Source organism: Anabrus simplex, chromosome 1 (assembly GCF_040414725.1).
Source record: "Anabrus simplex isolate iqAnaSimp1 chromosome 1, ASM4041472v1, whole genome shotgun sequence".
Lineage (NCBI taxonomy): Eukaryota > Metazoa > Arthropoda > Insecta > Orthoptera > Tettigoniidae > Anabrus > Anabrus simplex.
Window position 1 is genome coordinate 573,567,291 of NC_090265.1, and position 25,945 is coordinate 573,593,235.

Consider the following 25,945-nt stretch of genomic DNA (forward strand, 5'->3'; position numbering starts at 1 on the left):
GTACGTTTTCTATTAGCTGTGGCATCAAGTGGACGATTTAAACAAATATATCATTACTTTGCCATTAGAGGACATTCCTTCAATGGCTGTGATAAGAATGTTGCAATAGTAAAACGTAAGCTACGTAAGAAAGATAGGATTTACACCCCAGAACAGTACATTAGCATGATTGTGCAATCGTCAAGTACCAATAAATTTTCTGTGGCGTGTGAGCACTTCAGATATTATCGATTTCAAAAGATGGTGGCTACACATTATAAATGATCAGTTTTATCAACTGCCCCTTTTGGAAAAAAATAGCTAGAAAGGAAAAAGTATATTTCCAGATTTCTGGGTACAATGAATTTCAATATGACAGTGCAGCAACCGGAGTTCTAACATTGTCTAAGTAGATCTTCAGCCTCCCAGAACTGTCAGAATCATTTGCTGTGTCCAAGCCGACTGGGCTTCGTCCCGCTTTACCAACACTACTCGACTTTCAAGCCTATAATGGAAAACTTCCCAATAATATTAAGAAGGTCAACGACATAAAATAATTGCTACAGTATATCGGTGATGAACATATTAGTTTCTCCCATGACATTGTAAACAAATGGCCAACTACTGAGCAAGAAGCACTGCAAGAAGTTGAAGTTCTTGTTTTTGTTGTTAGTGTACAAACAGTGAGTGACAATAATCTACACATCATAATGGTTATAAGGTTATTTCTAAAAGAGCTAATAAAAATGTAGTGAAAAATATAATACCTCATAAGATGTAATGAACAATATTACTGGTTTTGTTTATCAAAACGATTTATGTACATTGTTTGAGATATTTTTGTAATTCTTCGATTTCTAAGTTCTACACGTTGATTAAGAAAGAGACATTATAATGATAAAATGTAATTTAAAACAAAATCAAAGAGACAGGGATGATAAATATGTGTTTAATTTCTAAGAACATTTCATTCCGTTGGAAAAGGGCATATCTCCAGGACACAACATTTGAATTTTTATCCTTTAGGGATGGAAACTGAAATTCGTATCATGGGAATAAAAGGCCCTTTACCTCTTACGTGCATTGGCAAAATGCAGCTTTGGTACTTGCACTCATTCACCATTTATTCACTTTTTTGTCTCTCCTGTAAAATTTACTTTTGTGGACATGTACCCTTTTCCAAATGACCAATTCAATTATATATTACATTTTTTATATCACCCGCGAATTTATAGAGATTTACCATATTTAACATTAAACATTAGCCATCAATAGTTAAATTGTTATAAACTTTCAATGAAATGAAATGTCGATGGCTTTTAGTGCCGGGATATCCCACGACGGGTTCGGCTCGACAGGTGCAGGTCTTTCTATTTGACTCCCACAGGCGACCTGCGCGTCGTGATGAGGATGAAATGATGATGAAGACAACACATACGCCCAGTCCCCGTGCCATTGGAATTAACCAATTAAGGTTAAAATCCCCGACTCGGCCGGGAATCGAACCCGGGACCCTCTGAACCGAAAGCTAGTACGCTGACTGTTCAGCCAACGAGTCGGACAACTTTCTATTAGGTGCAAGAATGATTTAATATTTTCGGACTAGGCTTTATTTCTTGTAATTATGACTTATTACGTTTTCAAAATCTGCGTATTTCAGATCTACCGTAGTGCCTTTTAGAGTATCAACCAACCATATGACTAATATTATATCATGCTTTTCTATTCTTTGTATTATATACCGTCAGTTATGTCTGTCCGTATTTATGTACTTCTACATTGGGTGGGACATGTACATATTTTGTTCAGTGGTATTATTAATATGTATTTTACCATATTTTGTTGGTTATAAATTAATTATTTACTTGGTACTGCGATCCTCCCTCTATTCTAAGGATGTATTCCTATCAGAGTTTGGGTCATTTTGATCATATTCCATAGTCCTTCACCTCAAGTTAATTATTCTTCTGAACTGACGCTTAATCATGAGTGTGTATTGTTATAATTTCAGCTTGGTTCACTCCTACCTGTAACAACACAGTCTCCTTCAACATCAGCACCACCTCCGACAACGACTCCACAACCAGTAAAACCTGAAGTAGAGTCATTCAAGTTGATTGATGGAAACCTTAGACCATCTCTTACACGTTTTGTAAGTATCATAGGGCGCTAATAATTTTGTTGTTGGTTTTGTGCCACACTGACTGAGACGGGTCTTATGACGACTGTGGGATAGGACAGTGCAAGGAAGAAGAACGCAACCATGGCCTTAATTAAGGAACATTTCCAGCAGTTTATCTGGTGTGAAAATGAAAAAAAGAATATGTTCAGGACTGAAAACAGTGGAGTTCTAAACCATCCATGCAAAAAACAAACAGTCACATGGCTCGAGCTGCGCAGCCAACTTGCTCTGTGAAGCATTGACAATTTATATAAGATATTTTATAGTCGCTCTGTTAAGAAAAATCTTCTCGTGAACAGTCGAGATTTTCTTTTTCTTTTTTTCTATTGGCTTTACGTCGCACCGACACAGATAGGTCTTACGGCGACGAAGCGATAGGAAAGGCCTAGGAGTTGGAAGGAAGCGGCCGTGGCCTTAATTAAGGTATAGCCCCAGCATTTGCGTGGTGTGAAAATGGGGAAACCACGGAAGACCATCTTCAGGGCTTCCGACAGTGGGATTCGAACCTACTGTCTCTCGGATGCAAACTCACAGCCGCGTGCCCCTAACCGCATGGCCAACTCGCCCGGTCGAGATTTTCTTCTGAAGACGCGGAACAAATTTATCTGCAAAACGAAAATAATTTCACCTTGTTTAATTGACACGGCAAAAGCCCAAACTCTGATCATGTATACAATTTAGAGTCGTGAAATCATCAATCTAAATTTAAAAAAACTTCCTTACGTTTCGGCTTAATTTACTTGAATGCGGTAAAATTAATGCTGACTACGAATTTCTATTGAGGTATTGAAGCCAGAGTTGTATTTTCTTTGACTGAATAAATTGTATTTTTTTATGATAATAATAAATAAAATCATGAATAAAAATATATAAATAAAAATATATAAATAAAATTACTCAAAAACTTAATAAAATTAATAAGCATCATTAACCGAAATGTCCGTAGTATGGGCGCCAGAGTTCACCAGAATGGATCCCTCGAATTTAGATAAGAGCATGATAAACTCAAGGCCGCACTAGATAGACAGGCCACAAGGCTCGGACCGTGACGTCACGCTAGTGGCTGGCGTTCAGCATGGCAGTGTAGGGCCCGCTCTCACTTTCACCATGATATTGTTCATTTATTCAACCTTAACGATAAAATTGAACACTCCTTCAATTGTGGCTTTACTTAGGCTTGTATACTACACGAGTTTTATGCGGGGAGAAAAATGGAAGGGCAGTACATGTACATTTCTTTACGTAAAATTATGATGACATCTGTCACTTGTAACTCAACACGGTATCTTTAAAAGATTAGAACGCATAATACGTATACAAAAAGTTTTAATGTTACTAGGAAAATGCATGATGGCAATTCACAACAATAGTCTGAAACCTTTCTTAGATATTAAGCTGCAACTTAAAACTTACCTAAGAATTCCTAAGGTTTCAGTTTGTACATTTTTATTTTCCTGGGGATTTCTTCTTCTCAGCGCTGAGTTTATCTACGGTAACTTTTCTATTGTTATTCAATAATATATGACAAAAGATGTATATACATCTGTCAACGAAATGTTTAAAACTATTTATTTAATCACTGCATGTTTAAACATTTTCGTTTTCCAGAACATTGTTGACAAGCGAAGTCAGAATTTTTCTCTGAGAATCCTCATGTAAAAACATTAGTATACAGGTTTACATTTTGCAGCTCTAAAAGAGTCTGGTACAACACCTTTTGGTACAGGGCAGGAGCAAGCCAAGGCCGCACTAGATAGACTCAGACATTTTTTTTTGTCTGACTCAGAGTTGTCAAAGTGAGGATAAGTTGTCAGTTTGATTAAGCCAGTTATTTATTAAGATTTTAAATAAATGACCAGTATCAAACAATTTTGTGTGTGTGTGTGTGTTTCGTCGAATGGATTTTGAAAAGTGGTTTGTAAATTGCTTTTGCACAGCTTTTCAAACATTTTCGTGTTATTATTAGAAATTATGCATGCTACCTTATAAGCTATAGGACTATCTGTTAATACTTTAAAGACTTGCAAAGTTAGTTCTTCTAAGAAATGTCACATTAGGTTCTTACATCGAAACAAATCAACAACGTCTTTATTTTTTTAAAGACTGGATAACAACATAAAAGTTTGTGCAGTTGTAGCTAATGTAGTGTTATTTTCTCCGCTTTTACTAATAAAAGCAACTCCCTCTACCTTTCCTCCTAGCGGGCGATCTGGCCGTGCGGTTAGGGGCGTGCGGCAGTGAACGTGCATCGGGAGATAGTGGGTTCGAATCTCACTGTCGGCAGCCCTGAAGAAGGTTTTCACACCAGGCAAATGATGGGGCTGTACCTTAATTAAGGCCACGGCCGCTTCCTTCCAGCAGTTATGCCTCTCCTATCCCATCGTCGCCATAAGACCTATCTGTGTCGGTGCGACGTAAAGCCACTAGCAAAAACAAAACTAAAACCTTTCGTCCTTTATAGTTCAGCTCACGTTTTATGTAGACTCCATTCAACAAGTTACAAAATATTTCATGCTCCTTTAACAATTTCAGTTTCTTTTTTCAAGTAATTCCAATGTGAATCATCAATACCCGAATTTCCCGTGCCTAGTTTTGCAGTAAAAGACTGTGAATAACCAAGTGGGGCATTGTAAGAAACGTTGACTGTCTTATCTTCGTTTACGCCCAAGGAAATGCGAAAAATATTGAAGTGAACCATGTTATTAGAATACAGGAGTAAGATACTTTCTCTGCAAAGGTTATATTTAACTGTTCCTTTAAAAAATTATAATTTATCAGTAATGATACACTCATTAACTTCACTTTCAATTTCATCGATTATTTTGTGTACAGATTCTATTTTGTCGTGGACAGTCACTTTTGAGTTACGAGCAGGTCTAAACAGGAAGTTATAAATACTTTTCTAATTTGACCATTTTAATATCTTGCCCCCATCACCTAATGCACGTATATCAGGGTTATAACTCATGAAAATATCATGTTTAATGGATTTAAAATCAAGAGCCTCGTTTAATGTTAAGGAAGTACCAATTTTCGGAATATTTTCCTCAGTCACACACATTTTGAAAATACAGACTTTGGCTGTTAAACTTGACGGAAACTATGTCCAAATCTAATTTGCGTTTAATACTGAAATTACCCTGAACGTCATCCAAGTCCTTGATCCTGTCATATTCTTCCTAAGCTTTCTTTCTTTCCTTCCTCTTCCCGTTTTTCAATTTCTTCTTGTCTTTGAATAGGATTTTTGTTCGTTGTTGGAAGATTTTTTATACAGATAGGCAGGCACATTTTAAAACTTACGAATAGCATCGTTTGAGAGTTTTAAATGGTTAGGTTTTACAGTTAAAGAGACTCATCAGGTCTTTTAACGGAATCGTCCCTAATTACGAAACTTCGTCGAAGTGTTTTATGCACACAACTGAGCTTGCTGAAGGGATGAATTCGGTTCGATGGATGGCTATGATCCACTTTTGTTTCCGAAACACGCCAGTAGGAAATTTAAACACTGAAACATTAGGCTGTTTTGAACTGTAGTTGATTCTACAACCAGGTATACAACACGACGTGGCCATAATTCACAATGTTCACACACGTTTAAATCATTCAACACCATCGATAGCCTCACTGCTGCGAGGTTCAGATCAGCTTACAAGTCACTGGTGAGAAGTGAAGCGGCTGGCGACTAGTGTGACGTAGCGCCCGAAGTGGAGGGGGAGCCTTATGGCCTGTATATCTAGTTGGCCTTGATAAACTGTATATCCCAGGGCGTGTACATAATGCTGCGTACTGGTACATCTGCTGCAGGCCTTACCTAACCTCCTAGGTTCATCAATAACACTGATTCTAAAATAGCTAACTATATTCTTAACAAATTCCGTGCATGAGCACCTCATCAACATACAACATTATACATATAATACACACATAAAATATTGCTGGAAGACTCCATATTTACAACAACAACAACAACAACAATAATAATGAAAATCGTGGGAAAACGAAAGCGAGAACTAAGCTACCATTTGTAGATATTCCGATGAACAATGTACATGTATGGAGATAAATACCCTTCACTGTCTCTATATCAATTCAACTTACCGATTCTCATAATCGGCAGTTATCACATCACACAGACACTGTACCTTGCATTACTGTGTTCACATATTTTAACACTTGTTGTAAAGATATATACACACGTCTGTCGATCCTCAACATAAATTTATGGAAAGTCTGAGATAGCTTTCACCAACATATAATGCTAGGCCGCCACAAGTGCTACCATACTTAATGCGCAAGCACTCTCCACAATCAGCCACTTTCCACAAACATAACAAGACTACGCTCCACGAACGTTTGAAGTCCAGTCCATTGCAGCTGTGTCACTCCAGTACCGTGTATCAGCACCACTTCCTTCCCGTACAGTGCGTCAGTTGTAGTTGTAGTTGTAGTTGTAGTTATCTTCCTTCTCGTTCCTTTACAATCACCTCTACAATCACCCTTACAATGTATTTGGTTGCCGCCGTATGATCAACCTTTATAGACATCAACATCCCCCTCCTCTCATATGATACGTCTGGATTGGTGCTTGCCAGCCAATCATGAGTAAACCTCTTCTTTCTCCCAAGTTATAAACAAACACTCGGGGGTTTTACATGAATCATCAAATTTCCCTGGTACAACAACAAGCTCATCTCATCAGGCTGGGATATATACATGACTAATGGAATTTCCTGACACAAGTACATCAACAAACACTGGGATAGCCAGATGACTCATTCAAATTACCAGAGTTATTAAAGCAATGTTTTCCCACTCGTGCAAAACAAATTACTCATACCTACATATGTGGATATCTTCCAGCTTACCAATATAAATGGCAAAATATATAAATGAAATACTAATAATACTAATAATAATAATAATAATAATAATAATAATAATAATAAATCGAATACTGACAATAATATCTCTAACTTCTACATATAATTCGGGGGTGTGATATATGTACTATCACAAACTAAATATTTACTGACGAATTAATTTTTAAAAATTCGTAAATGTAACTTTAATTTTACGACCTGGGTGGGGGACGCAGACGAAGATTACACCCACGGTATCACCTGCCTGTCATAAGAGGCGACTAAAAGGGGTGACCAAGGGATGATAACATTGAAACCATGAGACTACTTGTAATTAGTAACATTACGTGCGGAATAACATAGGTCGATGTTACTTCCGACTAGTACCACTTTGCGAGGAAACCCAGTGATTAATATCATTATGAGGGGCCGGTGACCTGGATTTTGGACCCCTTTAGATACTACGTATCATCCCAGTAAAAATGAAATGTATGGCTTTTAGTGCTGGGATATCCCAGGACGGGTTCGGCTCGCCAGATGTAGATCTTTCTATTTGACTCCCGTAGGCAACCTGCGCGTCGTGATGAGGATGAAATGATGATGAAGACAACACATACACCCAGCCCCCGTGCCGTAGGAATTAACCAATTAAGGTTAAAATCCCCGACCCGGCCGGGAATCGAACCCGGGACCCTCTGAACCGAAGGCCAGTACGCTGACCGTTCAGCCAACGAGTAGGACATCAACTCAGTAATTAAAACATTGTGAATTGGATCCGCTGAGTTTTTTCACGATCTTTTTTTTCATCACCATTATTTTTAGACTCTAGTCAGTGGATACATTTTAAAGTTTTAATTTGCATTTCGTTGCACCTCGTACCATTAGGGGCCGATGATCTAGCTGCTAGGGCCCTTTAAACAGCAAATATCATCATTATCGTCATCATCATCACCAGTTTAGGACCGAGTTATAGACATAACAATAATCAGGTAGCGGCTTTCTTTCACTCGCGATTGACGCGCTCAAGAATGACTCACTCCAGACTGACAGGCGTGCGGCAGTTGCGCACTTCAAAAATGTCTGTAGAAGATTCTAGTAGTTCCCACTTCCATATTAATGTGAACACCTGGTCCATTGTTCATCAGCTTCAAGCTTCATGTAGGAGCTTCCTTATCGCAGGTCTCAACAATTCGCAGGCGCTATTGTTTAGCTTGCTATCGGCACCTTCCACATAGTCGCAAGCGCTACGCAATGACTATCACTCGCCAGCATTAATTTCCGCCTCCCTACACTCTGTCTTTATTGGCATAATACAATAATAATAATATTAATACTAATAATAATGAGGATAATAATGATAATAATACCGAGCGAGCTGGCTGGGTGGTTAGAATGCGCATAGCTTTGGGCTTGCATTTAGGAGATGGAGGGTTCGAATCCCACTGTCGGCAACCCTGAAGATGCTTTCCCGTGGTTTCCCATTTTCACACATTAGTTGAGGTTATGGTCGCTACCTTCCCACATCCTCCGATGTATTAATGGGACGTAAAACCACTGTCAATAATAATAATAGTTTATATTACATAAACATATTACTTAATATGCTGTTGTGCGTATGGAGAAGTTTTGAGCCCATTGGTAAAGTATTCTGAGAAATATATATAATGTTCAAATACACCTTTCCCCAAAGCTGCTGTTATATTCTGAGACTTTCACTTTGGAATCTTCGGAGCTTGTAACGATATTATCTACAACGATCCGCTGGTTCGCTATTGCTTTCATCACCGGACCAGAAAGTTTTACTGTGTAACATTACTGACCCTATGACTAACACCTTCCATAATATTCAGACACTGTAACCGTGCTGCGAATACAATTTCCTAGTATAATACCCATAATTCGTCAGCTGCCATACTGTCATAGTCGCAAATGCGACTGAGACTTCGGTGGGAACTGTATTTTGCTCTGGCCTGTGTCAAGAAACAGATGCAAAAGTACTGCATCAATCAAGAAATAGTAATAATAGGCGCAGGGTTAGCAACAGCCACACGAAATTATTTTTTACTGAATGTCTCCGTTGTACGGAACTTGTCTTATAATGACACGTTTCTTAATACACGCGACTATGAATGACCTCTGTGACGCACTCGATAGTTGTTCTTAGGTCCCCATCGATCCCGAATGAACTCACTGCCACTTGTAGTATTCGAAATTCGACAACTCCGCGTCGATTGTTTCCTGGTAGGTTAAAGAATTCCAGCGGAAAGAAACTCCGACAATTCGACGTCTATTAAAATTTACAGCAGAATAAGTGACGTTGAACAAATATTATTATTATTATTATTATTATTATTATTATTATTATTATTATTATTATTATCCACGACTATGAGAGTTAGTGATTTGGTTTAAGTTTTCTGATAGTGTTAAATCATATTCAAACAGTCTTACCTTGAAATGTGTCTTTGAGAAATAAAAATGCCAACGGTGTGGCCAAGTTGGAACACCGGATAGCATGAGATATCCGACGTTTTGCTATATTGGGTATTATTACTACTTGAATGGGTACTTAACGTTTTGTTAGCTAAATGATGAGCGGAAAACAGCGGTCACATTACTCCAACTACAATGTCAACATCAAGGTAGGGTTATGGCACTTATTTCTTTATTAATTTGTTTCTGTATCAAACATCGCAATATAATGATAACATTCTAAGGAGCAAAGATAAGAGAAAAGGCATTACATGCTGATACTTAATAAAGGGTGAATATGACGAGAAAAACTTATTGCAGATTATTTTTGCTCTTCGTCCTCTGGTTGGTCTATTAAATATTGGAGCAATGAACAATAGTGTTCACTATTCGGGGCAACAATATGCCGTCTGGAGAGTGACACAGACTCCAATTTTCTGATCATACAACAGCGCATCATTCACAGCACGAGATTCATCTGTTGATTACCAGGCCTCGCCTGTATTGAAAATGACATAAAGAATATCAGAAGTATTCCTTTCAATAAAAATTGTAAACCATTCACAGTAACGGATTCATTTTACATGATCAGCATCTTTTAAGCCTTGCACCACTGATGCTTAGTACAGAAACATATTCAGTGTTGAACCGTCTGATGTGCTGTTGTAATCTCTATCTTCATCCTACACCAAACTCTGCACTAATTTTGATTGGGTCCACAGCATAGTCAGACATGTTCAATAACTTTTCTCCGTTTAGGTCAGGTGGCTTTCTTCTTCGTTCGCCGTTTAACACTGAGCTTTTCTCTCAAAATTTCTCGATAAGTCGACGAACTGAAATGCGATGAGGTACAGTTGTTTCTAGGAATTTGTCAGCAGTTGCCTTCTGCACTAAATCTGTGTCTTTATCAAGTTGTCGAAAGACGAGTTCAAGAAGAAAACCACGTTCCTCCATTGAAAGAACCATAATTAAAAGCTAAATTGAAAAACTAAGCACTATACCGGTATCTCTTTGTCAATATCTATAATTTTGTATTCAACTGAACTATTAAATGTTATACGACAATGGAAAAAATGAAGACAAAAATGTCACACAACAATTAATAATCAGTTCTACCAATACATTTTTCGGAAAGATTCTAGGAAAAACGTAGTTTGATTCGAACTACGAACTAATTTAACCCTTAAATGTACAGATTGTATATATGCAAAAGAGAATTTACTTGCTTACTATACCTGCTTTACGATTTTGTAAGAGTGCACTTATTTCTACCTTGTAGACAAACTCGCTAGGGGCCGCTAGTGTATTAAAAGTGTAACTATCGTTTAGTTCGTGATTTTTCTTGCTAATCAACTGGGTTGGAGTGTAAACTTTAAACAGTTCAGGTGAAACAAATACAATGTTCTTTACCGCAGAGAATGCGTGAGAAAATATATCCCTAAGATTGTTGTGTGCCAGTAGCTGCAGTAATCGTACACCTTTACATATACCGGTACATAAAACATTAAACAATCTTAACAATAAATAAATAAATAAATAAATAAATAAATAAATAAATAAATAAATCTTTATTTTGACAAACATATTACATTTTTTTCTGATGAAAATATTTCAATTTTGGAATAAAAACCATTATTTTTTAAAATAAATATTAAATTTTGCATTTAAGGGTTAAATCCTTAGTCTAAGTGCTTAGTGACTTTCCGGATGCTCAGGATTACTGACTAACGTAGTAAACGTACGCATGACATAAAGAAAAGGAATGGATCAAAGAACGGCACATGGTTATTGATATTAATAACAATAAAATGTTCCTGAACTTTTCGTTCTAAACATTCTGTAAAGTGAATTTAATTCTTTAATAAGTATGCCTTTGCTATACTGTATTTTGAAATTTTTCAACTTCCGTTTCAGCTTAGGCTGGCAGCTCTGAACGAACCGTGGACTGGAGACATGCACGGTGTACGAGGTGCAGATTATTCTTGTCATCGTCAAGCCAGGCGAGCAGGATTACATGGAACATTCCGAGCATTTCTGTCAACAAGAATTCAAAGCCTGAATTCCGTCGTGCGATATGAAGACTGGAGGTTACCTATTATTAATACGAAGGTACATACAATTTTGAAACTCATCGTAATATGCTTTTGGTATTTGTTACTCAAACAAATTAAGACAATATAAAATGTTTTAATAATAATGGGTATTTGGTCAATTAAGCATCCTAATTATGCAATAGGATATAATGAGGCATAATGGGCGTGATAAAATAAATGAAAAATACATAAATCTACGTAGGTTTTTGGACTGAAAAATTTCCGGAGGGGGTGAAATTTCAGATCTTCGTCTTCTTCCACCGCTTTTATTACACCTTGATGGGGTTGCAGCTGCGAACTTTGTCGCACAAGTCAATGTAGCCTTGTTCTACGGCTGGATGCCCTTCCTAACGCTTGTCATATATGAAAGGATATATTCACTATTGCGTGTTCCTGTGGTGTTTGTTAGTGCGGTGTGTTGTGTTGTGTTGTGTTGTGTTGTGAATTTATAAAGAGGGGTGTATTGGGACAAAGAAGAATACCCACTCCCCGAGTCAGAGGAATGAACCATAAAACCAAACCCTATGGTGCAATAATCCTCGTGGACCTTGGCCTACCAAGCGACCACTGCACAACTTGGAGGCCTGTAAATTACGAGTGGATATTTGGTCAGCGCGATGAATCCTCTCGTCCGATTATCCTGGTTTTCTAGACCGGGGTCACTGGCTCACCGTCAAATAGCGCCTCGATTGTTCTCATGTTACTGAGTAGACCTAGAATCAGCCCTCAGATTCAGGTAAAAATTTCTGACCTGGCCAGGAATACTCAGTTAAAACCACTGCCTTTGCTGAAAATCTAATGCAGTCATTCAAGCCAAGCAGTCAGACAAAATTTGAGGTCATCCATGATCTAGAAATAAACTTTTAACGTATTAGGTTGTGTTCAGTACATGTAGAGCATATCGAAAAGATTGGAAGTACTGTACAGAACAGAAATGGCCAACCGGATACCAGTGGGGTCCGAATCTGCAACCTTCCGATTTCGCGTTGGATGTTCTATCCAACTGAGCTATGGTGGCCTATGTCGTATTCACTTACGAAGTTAATAAGCTACAAATTGGTGGAATGTTGTGGGTTCGGAACCTACTGGTGTCCAGTTAGCGATTTTTCTTTGTACTTAACATCTTTTCGATATGTACTACATAGGGTGTTCTTAAAAAAGGTGCCAGTATTTACAGAGGCGACATGCAACAAACGAAGGGTCCTGTAAACAATGGTCGCAAACCCAATATATTCAGAGGCACGGTTCGCTACCACTACAGTTAACGTGCACCATGTCTTTGATTTAATCTCCACAACATGTGCTCGACGTGACCGACATCCATTACAACACAGCCTTTCACCCCGCGTCGCATGGAATAACGCATTCGTTGGAACATGCCTGGCTGTTGCTGGATTGCATCACACGTTCTCGAAGTGTATCTACATTAATGAGGACCGCACACACCATGGTGTTTACGTGTCCTGAAAGCCAACAGTCTAAAAGGTTCAGGTCAGGTGAACGGGCAGGCCAAGGTATTGGTTCTCCCCGACCAATCCATCGCTTGTGGAGGATCCATGTTATGTGTCACCTAACATAAAATGAAAATGGGCCGGTGCCCTGTCATGCATGTACCACATTGCAGTCGTTTACGACCAATGTTTAGGTAGGAACCTATCTCGTTTTTTTGTTGCATACGACCCTCCGTAAATTATTGGAACATCCTGATCATTGATAGAGTTGTAATGGGTTTTGGGATTAATGTTTATAGGACATTTTTCCTTCCTTTGTTGCATGCTGCCTCCTCTGTAAATATTGGAATCTTTTTCAAGTACACTCTGTATATAGTGGACACGAACTAATACGTAGAAAGTTTGTTTCGAGAACATTTCGGTCGTGAAAAGTATTCATCATACCGAGCAAGCTGACCGTGCGGTTAGGGGCGCCCAGCTGTGAGCTTACATCCGGGAGATAGTAGGTTCAAACATAACTGTCGGCTGCCCTGAAGATGGTTTTTCGCAGTTTCCTATTTTTACACCAGGGAAATGATGGGGCTGTTCCTTAATTAAGCCCACGACAGCTTCTTTCCCACTCCTAGCCCTTTCCTATCGCATCGTCGCCATGAGACCTATCGGTGTCGGTGCGACGTAAAACAAATTGTATTCATCATCAGTGATATTATGAAAGGATATTACGGGTAATCATGATGTTGAAACATTTCTCAGCATGTCAGGAGGGGTCTCCAGATTTAGAAGCTCTCCCTCAAATTTTTTCATGTGCACACACATGGTGATCTTGTAGTTGACGTCCATGCACGTATGATGTAACTTACTTTTCTCCTCACTCTAAATTAGGCTCTAGAACGAGTTTTAAGACAGAAAAGCGAGTATTCCCAAGCCCTTAAAACAGCAGTGTTGCAGACATGTTATTAAGGAAACTTCCCTTTGTCTCTCTTAACTTCCGATCACATTGTTTTGATATTTCAGGGTGATGTCTTGTTCGGTTCTTGGAGAAGTTTATTTGATGGAGATGGCGGGACCTTTCCTCAACAGATCAAAATATACAGCTTCAGTGGCAAGAATATTCTTACGGATTATTCGTGGTAAGTGCGGTACTTTCATTTTCTTTACTTAGCTTCTTGTAACCTACATTATAATTCGGGATAAAATGGACTCGAACCTGATATTCAGCAGTCATGTAGATATTATTAAGCATACGGCATAGAATTACACATCAGAATGCACACAAAATTTTCAAAATTATCATATACATGAATATACACATAATTCATACATTAATAACAAAATTCTTTATATAGATCATTGAGTCAGATGTCACGATGATGAAATGTTCAGGGTTACCATGGTATTCCGTCAGAGAACACTTGTATACAATACATTTACGGAGCTTTAACGCTAACCACTCGACCACCGCCCTCTCGTAAACAATATATTTGATGATCAGTCGCTCAGCACCACAATCACACTCAGAAAATGATTTGTTCCATTTGTGAAGCACATCAGTGCAAATACAATGACCTGTTCGTATTATATTCAGCTTAGCAGAACCTTCTGGGTAGATCGAATCCAAAATCGTTTACGACAACATACTGCGAAACTCTGGAGCAGCAATCGAGTTCCAGTCGTTAATTTTGTAACATAAATTGTATCCTGATGTTTAACAGACCTCAAGTATTTGTGATTAAATTAAACAATGTTTTATTTGTCTTTGTTATTTTATGGACTTGACTTCTTTAAAATTATGTTTTGAATTACATCACAGAAAAATTTAAAGGAATGAATTACAAACTAAGAATAAAATAATAAAGTACTAAAATGACGCTCCAAAAATTGAACCTTCTTAATCTAACAAAAGATGCGACAATTTCCCTGATATGTCAGTAAAATATAACTTTCCGTAGCTGTTGCGTAAATACAGGGTTTCTCATATAAACCAAGACCGAACGAACGGCGTTTGTACTCTGCGCTACGACAATTGTCTCAGCCGACCTCATGTCGCGTGCGGCCGCCCTGCTTTAAGCGTGCGTACAATCTCATGTTTTCTTCCAGTTCCTAAAATGCGTAAGGATTTGTTAGATACACTTTTTTCTTTCAGTTTATCCCACAAGTAAAAACCACACTCTGTTAGATCTGGAGAATGAGGGGAAAATAGACCAGCGCTGATCACTCTGTCTGCAAACATTTTCGAGATTGTAAGAAAGGAATCTTCTGTTGTATGAGCAGTGGCTTAATTTTGTTGAAACCACCCACGCGATTTTTCTTCTTCCGTTAACTGATGGAAGAACGGCGTAAAAATGTCATTTTGGTACTTCTCTGCATTTACTGTCGTCTCGATAAAATAGGCCCAAGTATTCGTCTTGCACTAAGAGCACACCAAATACTAATCTTCCTATCATAATGAGGGACTTCATAAACACCATTAGGATTTTCTGCACACCAATAGCGAGAGGTATGGCTGTTCACACGAACATTAAGATGAAACCAGAACTTTTACATACGAAAATAATGTGTTGCAATAATAACTGTCTCACCATGTTAACAGCTGAGATTCAGGCCGGTGACTGGTGTTTTCCAGGTCGAACATGTGTAGGCTGCTTGCAAGTGAAGAAATATGCACGCGCCTCCCATAGGAGAGTAAAAACGCCGCTTGGACGGTCTTAGTTTATATGAGACGGGGCGAGTTAGCCGTGCGGTTAGGAGCGCGCAGCTGTGAGAGATAGTGGGTTCGAACCTCACTGACGGCAGCCCTGAAGATGGTGTTCCGTGGTTTCCCATTTTCACACCAGGCAAATGCTGGGGCTGTACCTTAAGGCCACGCCCACTTCCTTCCCAGTCCTAGCGCTTTCCTATCCTATCGTCGCTATAAGACCTATCTGTGTCGGTGCGACGTAAAGCAAATGGTAAAAAGTTTATAAGAGAGACTCTGTAATTATTATTTCACTGTTTCAACGTGAAATGTCTTTCAAACAGGAATCAGCGAAAAATCGATGTGATACTTTTCATGTTACGAAGAAAATTGTTATTGCTCAAATAATATTTCTTATGCAGGAATTGTTTGTACATTAGCTTAAAGTAGACGAATGAATGTACAAGACTTGATCACTGTAGCTGAAGTTATATTCATAATGTCATCAAAAGACGGCCGCCCAGCTTTTGGCGGTTAAATGCCAGTTATTGGGTGGTGTAGCTTAGGGCGCAGACGTCGCGCAGTAACGAGTAAAGTGTAATTAGATTTTTCTCGGCAAGATCTTTCAGAAAATACCAGAAAATATAAAATGTGTCTGTAAATTTTATTGAAAGTTTTTTCTTTATTTCTTTATTTCTTAATCGGTTTACCCTCCAGACTTGGTTTTTTCCTCGGACACAGCGACCGATCCCACCTCTACCGACTCAAGGGTAGTGCCCTGGAGCGTGAGACTTTGTGTCGGAGGATACAACTGGAGAGAAGGACCAGTACCTCGCCCAGGCGGCCTCATCTGCTATACTGAACAGGATCCATGTGGAGGGATGAGAAGATTGGAAGGAGGAGGGAAGGAAGCGGCCGAGGCCTTAAGTACAATCCCGGCATTTGCCTGGAGGAGAAGTGGAAAACCACGGAAAACAACTTCAAGGATGGCTGAGGTGGGAATCGAAAGCCCCTCTACTCATTTGACCTCCCGAGGCTGAGTTTACCCCGTTCCAGCCCTCGCACCACTTTTCAAATTTCGTGGCAGAGCCGGAAATCGAACCTGGGCCTCCGGGGATGGCAGCTAAACACACTAACCACTACATCACAGAGCTGGACAATGAAAGTTTTGTGATTGAAAAATGACGAATTTTGGCATACTGTACAAGAATATCCACTAATAACTTAGTAAAAGCGAAAATTCGTGGCTCAGACGGCAGCGCGTCGGCCTCTCACTGCTGGATACCATGGTACAAATCCCGGTCACCCCATGTGATATTTGTGGTGAACAAAGTGGAGGCGGGACAGGTTTTTCTCCGGATACCCGGTTTTCCCTGCCCTCCTTCATTGCAGCAACATTCTCCATTATAATTTCATACCATCTATCAGTCGTTAATAAATCACTTTGGGAGTGGCGGCACTATTGTACTAACAGCCTATATATGGTTTATTCATTACATCTCTGACCCGGTCAATGCTTGTTAGGTTTTCATTTTCAATTTAGTAAAAGCCTATAGAAAACGTATGCAAGAGAAAACTAGACTCATAAGAAATCGAATGAGACCAAAAGTGATGTTTGAGACGGCTACGAGAGCGTCGCGGACTTGGCCTCGTGTAAACACAAACGACATTGTAAATGGCACATCTCTTATATCTCACGTTATTCACCGCGGTGTAATAACATTTTGACAATTGCTAACAATTTTTCAATTAAAATTTAAATGAATGCATAAACCAATGTGAAAATTTCAACTTGTCCTTAATTTCTAATTACAAGAGGCCTACACTATAGACGCTCTAACGTATGTACCTTTACACTTTACTGTTAATCTATCTTCATAGAACAATACTAATTATGTATCTTTTGTTTCAGGCCTCAGAAGGTCATCTGGCACGGTTCAGACTCAACAGGTGAGCGAGTAATGGACACTTTCTGTGAAGGCTGGCATTCTGATCGAAGAGATGAAATGGGACTTGCCTCTTCTTTGATCAATAATAAGCTTCTGGATCAAGAAAAGTTCCACTGTGATTCTAGACTGGCTGTCCTTTGCATCGAAACCACGAGCCAAATGCCCCGGGGGCGACGACGAAGAGTGATTAGAAATATAAGTTCGGATGATGAGAAAGAGGAAGTTTTCCATGAACTTTCTCAGAACGTTTCGCACGTGAAATGAACTTTCCATATTTCATCGCGAAGATATTAGTGGCCCACAACTATGTGACGTCAAAACATTTCGAGTTAACATAGTGGTGCTGTTTTCCAAGATTAATATGTGATCAGCGAAGATACTCCTTATTGGAATGTGGACCATTTGAAGAAAGTGTGTTCTCTTTTCTGCAGAGAGAAAGTAAAAATTGTTAAGGAAGTCTTATTTTGATCTGCTGAAGTACTGGAAAAAGTAACGTATCAGAAAGGCCAGCATTCAACCTGGATTCAGTCATTTAATGACATTGCATGCTCTCCGACAGTAAAAAAAACAATCATCCTTGATCGGTGTCATTCACCTTACAGGATATATCATGCAATGACTTGAAAAATTTAGTGTTAAAGGAAGTAACATTTCTCAACCATTTTCACTTCCCATATTCCAAGTATTTATTTCCATTTGAAGTTTACACAGAATAATTCAGTGCAGTGAAGAAATCGCCTTCCGAAATCTGACAACTTTCTATGATTAAAACAAGGAATTGTTGTGTCTTTCGCTTTAAACATAGGATGAAGGTAGGAAAACAAAAGAGAATAATACCCGAGTGCGAGAATATTTTCAATAATCCTTTTATAAATGTGCCTAATTGCAAATAATGAGAGAATGCAGGAAAGTATTTCTCGAGAACAAGGGTGACTCACTCTTATATACCCCTTTGATAAGTTGAACAGATATCATCTGAAGGTTCGTTATTCATTCGTTTATTAATTAATTAATGTATTTATTTATTTAATAGTTATTTATTTATTGATTTAATATTTATTTATTTATATATTTATTTATTTATATATATTTATTGATTGATTGATTGATTGATTTATTTATTTATTTATTTATTTATTTATTTATTTATTTATTTATTTATTTATTTATTTATTTATTTATTTATTTATTTATTTATTTATTTATTTATTTATTTATTTATTTATTTATTTATTTATTTATTTATTTATTTATTTATTTATTTCAGTGCTTCAGTCTTATATAGAACACTATAAAAGCTCAAACGATGACTAAATTACCGAAAAATAGACGGAGAGCCAATTGAGGAACGCGAACTTACATATCTTGTGTGTGAGGGAGGAGGCAAGCTACTAAAAGCTAGAAATGAGATATTCTCGTCTATCCATCTCTTCATCTTATTTAGCACACTGCAAATTTTTTAAGCCATACAACAATCTGGATAAGGAATATGTATCAAATGAATGTGAACTAATGGTGTTGGGAAATAGACCGTAATTCCACCTAAAAGCGAGAGTTGCCTAATGGGATAAGTGTACAACCTGTCAAGGATTTCTTGAAATAAAAGTTAAACCATTCATTTCATTCGAATCTGATCCCTCCCTTTTAAGAATAATACAAACTTTACTGAATCCTTGACCAGAATAAAATTTATCAAGAGAAGCATATCTGTCGTGTTGTTATTTCTGGGCGAAAACTAATAATATAACATTCAATTTTCAATTGAATTTGGAGATTTTCTTGCATGTTACGGTTCGCAATGGCAGTACATTATTATTATTATTATTATTATTATTATTATTATTATTATTATTATTATTATTATTACAGAAAGTATAGAGAGATAGTGATAAATTGAAACTCGTTTTAATCTTAAAACCATGATTTTTTCATGAAAACATGATGCTATTGGTTTGGAATATAATGAAAACTGAACAGCGAATTTTTTAAAGTTCTAAGTGAAATTTATAAGTTCAAGGTTCACTAGAGGAAAATTGTGAGCTGCTATCCTTTAGGGTGTTCAAATACTAATTAATATCCACCGACTTATTTTAAAGTGCTTCTGTATATTTATTTACAAAGTTCAGAAGAACAGTACTGTATTGTATATGATCAAAGGCAAAGAATATTGTTAGTACATCTCATGGCGCAGTTTTAGAATCTCGATTTCGGAGGGTATCATAAGATACAGTTGATCAATAATTGTCGAGTACTGCACAAATCCTATGAATGGTAATAGGACTGTGTTTTGTGATTGTGTGATCTATTATAGTGTGTGCTGAAGTGCAAGCAAGTGTTGACCGAGAAGAGAAATGCTAGAAATTCGAGCCAATATGTTGCTATTTTAATGAGGCTAGTGCAATATCCACCTCACGTTCCAGGAGGGGTTCTGTGTTTTCAATGGGTGTAATATTTGCTATTTCGTTTAGAAATCTCCCACAGTATTATTTGTCTGTAAGAAATGAAGTAAATAACGAATTTATTGTGTGTAAGTGAATTTATGTATACATCCAGATAGATTATACAAGTGTGGATGAACAGTTCAGACTAAAGCACGATATGAAACATGTAATTTACATGTGCTGGCTGTAGGTTCTTAAATCACATTAAAAAAGTAAGACTTTTAATTGTTAATTGGTAAACACAGCCGTTCTTGTTTAATGTTCTTAGACTCATCACGTTAAGCAGTATTATATGGTATCAGACAACAGGTCCACAAATACATCTGCGAGGAGGATGTGATCTGGTGAAAAAGTTCTGAATACGTTTGTTTAAATCAAGCATTTATATTTGATGTAGCTAATTTTTAGCAGTGTGCAGTATGTACAGTAGGAAGGAATGAACTAGCTAATAGTGAATTGTGTGAAGTTTTGTATAATTACACATTATTCACAGTTCTTTACTATTGTTCATACAGCCTACATTGTACATTTTGTGCTGAGCATTCAGTTGCTGATTTCAAATCATTATATGTTCATGTACCCCTCACTTGCCACAGAATTGACAGTTAATGTGTTCAACGTGTTATCTTGGTAAAAGAATCATGAAAATATGTTCATCTTCCTTTCAAAATAAATAATAATCTATTTTCTATGTGAGTTTTGTTTCTTCCTTAAAATTTTTCAGCTTCTTAGTTCCCCCTGGCTATACGACTCCCTCTTAATTATTTGTCGCTATCAGTATTAAATCCACTTTTTATTGTGAAATGCTATAATTATTTCAGGAAAATAACTAATTCCTTTGTCTAATGAAACACAAGAGCATCATTATTATTACTGAGGTTAAAATGTATCCTTTCTTGAAACAAGTCATTTTCTTTATTTTAGTCCTACCTATTCCGCAATGCTCGTCAAAATTTTGTATTGGATAATCTGGGCTGTACTGAGTATATTTTCAGCATCTCTTATGCTATCGTATTCTTTGAAAAGCACGTGGCGTATTGTAACAATTCGAAAGAGCTGGGGGGCTGTCAGTAAGAAAGAGAAGCTATGTGCTCGAAAATGTAATATGATTGTACACTATCCTATGAAGCTACGCGAAGTAAAGAAATATGGTTGTATATTATTCTATGAAGCTACGCGAAGTAAAGAAATATGATTATATACTATCCTATGAAGCTACGCGAAGTAAAGAAGCATCTATAGGATGGGTTTTGACAGCGTCCAACAGATGGCTGGACAAGCGTGAAACAGACAATCTGAAAAATAGGCCGTGGCGCCAGATTAGAGCACCTCTGCTTGACACCTTGCAGGAGTAGCATTCTTTAGTAAGATGTGGCCAGGCGGAGTGAAACCGAAAGAGATTCATAGACGAGTGATCGTGTAATGTGGCATAAGCTGTATACGTGAAATGGAACTTTATCAGTTGGAAGAAGAAATTCAGGAAAGCTGGACATGTAGCACTGGTTCATGATTTTTAATTTAATAGGGAAAATGAAACAGTCTTAAATATGAAAGTGATTAGAAGAATCTGAAACGAAATCGAAGGACAGAAATATTACAAAAATAACTTACAGGAATCTGAACGTGACATTTGAAACTCGTTTTATTGGTTCATATCGTTCCAAAACTACCGAATTTTGCTCTCCTTTTAACATCAACTAGGGACAATGCTGACTATTTATCTCCCGCAGTCCATTAAGAAGGACGCAAATTCCAACCCCGAGTGTGTGGTTGCGAGTTTTGTGTCACGTGCCTGTTAGCTTTCATTCGGGAGATAGTGGATTCGAACTACATTGTCGGCACTCCTAAAGTTCGTTTTCCGTGATTTCCCATTTTCACACAAGGCAAATTCTGGCCCTGTACGTTAATTAAAATTACGGCTGCTTCCTTCCCACTCCTAACCCATCGTCGCCATAAAGCCTATCTGTGTCAGTGTGACGTAAATGAAATTATAAAAAAAGGTAAACTACAACAAATAACATCTGATAATTCATACTTCTGTTACGAATTTAGATACAATTTTCACAGAAGATGTTACATTATAAGTCTCTTGCAAGTTAGATACACTATTTTTTTTTTTTGCTAGGGGCTTTAAGTCGCACCGACACAGATAGGTCTTAAGGCGACGATGTGATAGGAAAGGCTTATTAGTTGGAAGGAAGCGGCCGTGGCCTTAATTAAGGTACAGTCCCAGCATTTGCCTGGTGTGAAAATGGGAAAACACGGAAAACCATTTTCAGGGCTGCCGATAGTGGGATTCGAACCTACTATATCCCGAATGCAAGCTCACAGCCGTGTGCCTCTACGCGCACGGCCAACTCGCCCGGTAGATACACTATTATCAACAGTGTACCGGTATACAGAGTGGTCGTAAACAACGCGAACCGGGATATGAGCGCGTTAGAGAATTCGTCACACTGATGCATAATTTTAAAAAAGTAATTCGATATCTCACGCCGTTGTCATTTTATCAGCAGCTGAAGTCTCTTAAAAATACGCATATAAGAAGAATTTAGATTTTCTATACAAAAGCTGATATGCGTTTTCTGCGTAACTCTTATTTATCAAAATATTGCACTTTCCTTGAAGTATTAAAGGAATTTTTCGAGGATGTGGTCGAGGGCATTCACGCGTGGAAAAGTTTTGGAACACACAATAAATCGGGACCGACTGTTTACGACAGGGCCTCTCAGGGTGCATGCGCGTGGTGCATGCACTGTGCACGGTGCAAGAGACGACTTGGCTTGGTTGACCAGAGTGCAGACCCCCCACTCCTCGATTTGGAGCAATAGCGCTAACTCTCTCTTTCCTCACGCCTGTCTCGCTCGCTCCGCCTGTCTCCCTCTGCCCCACTTGCGCCGAAGCGCTCCAAATCCGGGCTGACTTGAGCCGAGTATAGGCGAGTTGAGCCGAGCTTAGCCGAGTAGCCCAGAGTCGAAGCGTTGATCCGAGCCATGCCGAGCAGCAGCGATGCACAGTGCACGGAGCTTTTGCGCCTCTATCTGCACGCGTGAGATTTTGGGCGTTTGAGAGGCCCTGGTTTACGATATAGATGTATAAAGCATGGAAGAACAGAACTCCTCTCTGTGTTGCATAGGGTTCTTCGATAACATTAGCATTAGCTACGGTGAGAAAAAGAAAATAATTACAACGGAAGAATCGTAAATATTTCGGTTATTATTCTTCGTGGGATCAATTTATACTACGTTAATATCGGAAAGTTTATGTTGTGGTTGTGTAGCATTTATCGATAGGACCAACATTAACAAAGACATTTGAGGAATTAATTTGTAAACCTTCATCCAGTGTGAATAAAATTATTTACAGCCTAAGTTGTAGTGCCTTCTGCTCGGACCTTAAAAGCCGATTTTCATTCAATTATATTTGGCCGTCTTCTCGTGATACATACATGACGGAAATTTTAAACTTGTGTTTTCTTGTTATTTTTGTCATTAGTATTTTAAACATTCTGAACAAAGTAGAGGTAAAAACTCATATTTTATTTAGTTACAAAGGTAGAATGTAAGTGAATTCCGAGACACTGAGCGTATGGAGGTATAATGATTTCATGTGGCTATTTCTAACCGAGTGCAGCCCTTGTAAGGCAGACCCTCCGGTGAGGGTGGGCGGCATCTGCCATATGTAGGTAACTGCGTGTTATTGTGGTGGAGGATAGTGTTATGTGTGGTGTGTGAGTTGCAGCGATGTTGGGGACAACACAAACACCCAGCCCCCGGGCCATTGGAATGAACCAATTAAGGTTAAAATCCCCGACTCAGCCAGGAATAGAACCCAGGGCCCTCTGAACCGAAGGTTATCACGCATAGACCATTCAGCCAACGAGTCGGACAGCGTATGGAGGTAGAGGAGCGATTTGTTATGCGGTCTGTGAGCAGAGAATAGCACAACTGAGCGGCTTAGACAGTAAAGCACTGGCGTTTGAGCCCAATTCGGCGGGTTCGATACCAATTCAGCTTGGTGATACCTGAAAATGCTCAAATACGCCAGTCTCTTGTAGGTACATTTTACCCGCACGCAAAAGAACACTCGTAAGACAACATTCCGGCACCTCAGCGTCTCCAAAAATCATATAAGTAGTTAGTACCGTGAAAATTAATAACATTAGTATCCATTATGTAAGGAGAGAAAAGAACTACTAACAGGTACTCTAAAGTAGGCTTTCAAATAAAATCACACAAAAATGAATACATTTTACGACTAATAAACTTAGATACATTAATGTTTGACGTGCTGGGAATACTGTGGACTTAACTTGTATGATATACGATCACACCAGATGTATGAGGCTGGCATATGAAATACGAGACAGGGGGGTTATTGAAAAGTGTAATAGTAACCTGGATACAAAGGAATGTAATGTGAGCGAGAACTCGTACGTTACCTGGTGAATGAATTCACACGTCTGTACGTCGCTGGCCAGGATGAAGGAACAAAGAAAGAAATGCCATCCGCTCATATTTTATGGGACTCAGGGAGGAAGGATATGATAGGCACATTCATCTCCTCCGTCGTGTTAGTGTTACTTCAAAGGAAATCTATTACCTCCTCATCCTGTGGCGTTGGTCAAGCGAGCTATGTTAGAATTTATTTCTGTCCGTATGCTTCTATTTCTCTTTTGTACAAGAAACATGGAGGTGGCTCGCCCAGCAGGAGGTGTCATTAGGCTGGTACGCTACAGCGTAACTTAGACTGAATGTTACGGGTTTGAGTGCGCGTGATGTAGCTCAAAATGTCATGGCTAAATGGTTAGCGTGTTGGCCTTTGGTCACAGGGGTCCCGAGTTCGATTCCCAGCAGGATCGGGAATTTTAACCTTCATTGGTTAATTTCGCTGGCATTGGGACCGGGTGTATGTGTCGTCTTCATCGTCATTTCATCCCCATCACGACGCAGGTCGCCTACGGGATTCAAATCAAAATACCTCCATCTGGTGAGCCGAACATGTCCTCGGACACTCCTGGCACTGAAAGCCATACGCTATTTCATTTTTCAGCTCAAAATTAAACATTCACTCAAAATTGGTTATTTGAGAGCTAACCTGAATGTATAAAGTAATTATCATTTTCCTGTGGCCTACGACTAGCCAGCGCCATGGTGTGGTAGTAACGTGCACGCCTCTAACCAGGACGCCTCGGGATCGATTTCCGGCCAAGTCAGGGATTTTCACCTCGACCTGAGGGCTGACTCGAGGTCTACACAGCCTAAGTGATTATAGATTGAGGTGCTATCTGACGGTGAGTTGGAGGCCCAGGTCTGGGAAAACCAAGAATAACGTACGAGGAGATTCGTCCATGGTTTTTCATTCTCCTGAACTAAGGTGAATGCCAGAACAGTTCCTAGTAGGGACCGCGGCCCACAACCCCCTCACCTTCTCCGAACATCTCCTTCACAGAATCAAATCTCCCTGGCATTACAGTCACGGAGGCCCGTCGTCCCCTTCAAGGGCATTTTTTTGGTTAAGTAGGAAGCCATACTTTTCAGTGTCGACTTAGTTAAATAAGAACATTCCAGTCTGTCAAACACACACAATTTCAATAAACATTATAACACTATAAACATACACACTATTACACAAAGAATGACATGTTTCGTTCTACGAGAACATCCTCAGATTATATCAAATCGAGTCATGGAATAGTGTTTGGTGACAACGGACTGAGCTTCGGCAATCCAGATAAGTACAGAATTTTGTTTTTCATTATGTTAATGCGGTGTTGGTTGAGTACTTATAAAATCATTTTTTAATACTTGTTCATATTATGACTTAACTCTCTATCATTGACAAG

The 25,945-nt window shown here is 38.6% G+C and overlaps 1 protein-coding gene across 1 annotated transcript in view; it reads left to right on the plus strand.

The window, feature by feature from the left end:
- The window catches only part of LOC136880221 (collagen alpha-1(XV) chain-like), a 36,048-nt gene extending 18,125 nt beyond the window's left edge, over positions 1-17,923 (plus strand). Inside the window, exons 4-7 of the mRNA XM_067153289.2 lie at positions 1,991-2,131; positions 11,407-11,601; positions 14,051-14,166; positions 17,623-17,923. Of these exons, the coding sequence (XP_067009390.1) occupies positions 1,991-2,131; positions 11,407-11,601; positions 14,051-14,166; positions 17,623-17,923 (753 nt within the window). The remainder of the gene's footprint in view (positions 1-1,990; positions 2,132-11,406; positions 11,602-14,050; positions 14,167-17,622) is intronic.
- Positions 17,924-25,945: the final 8,022 nt, after the last annotated feature.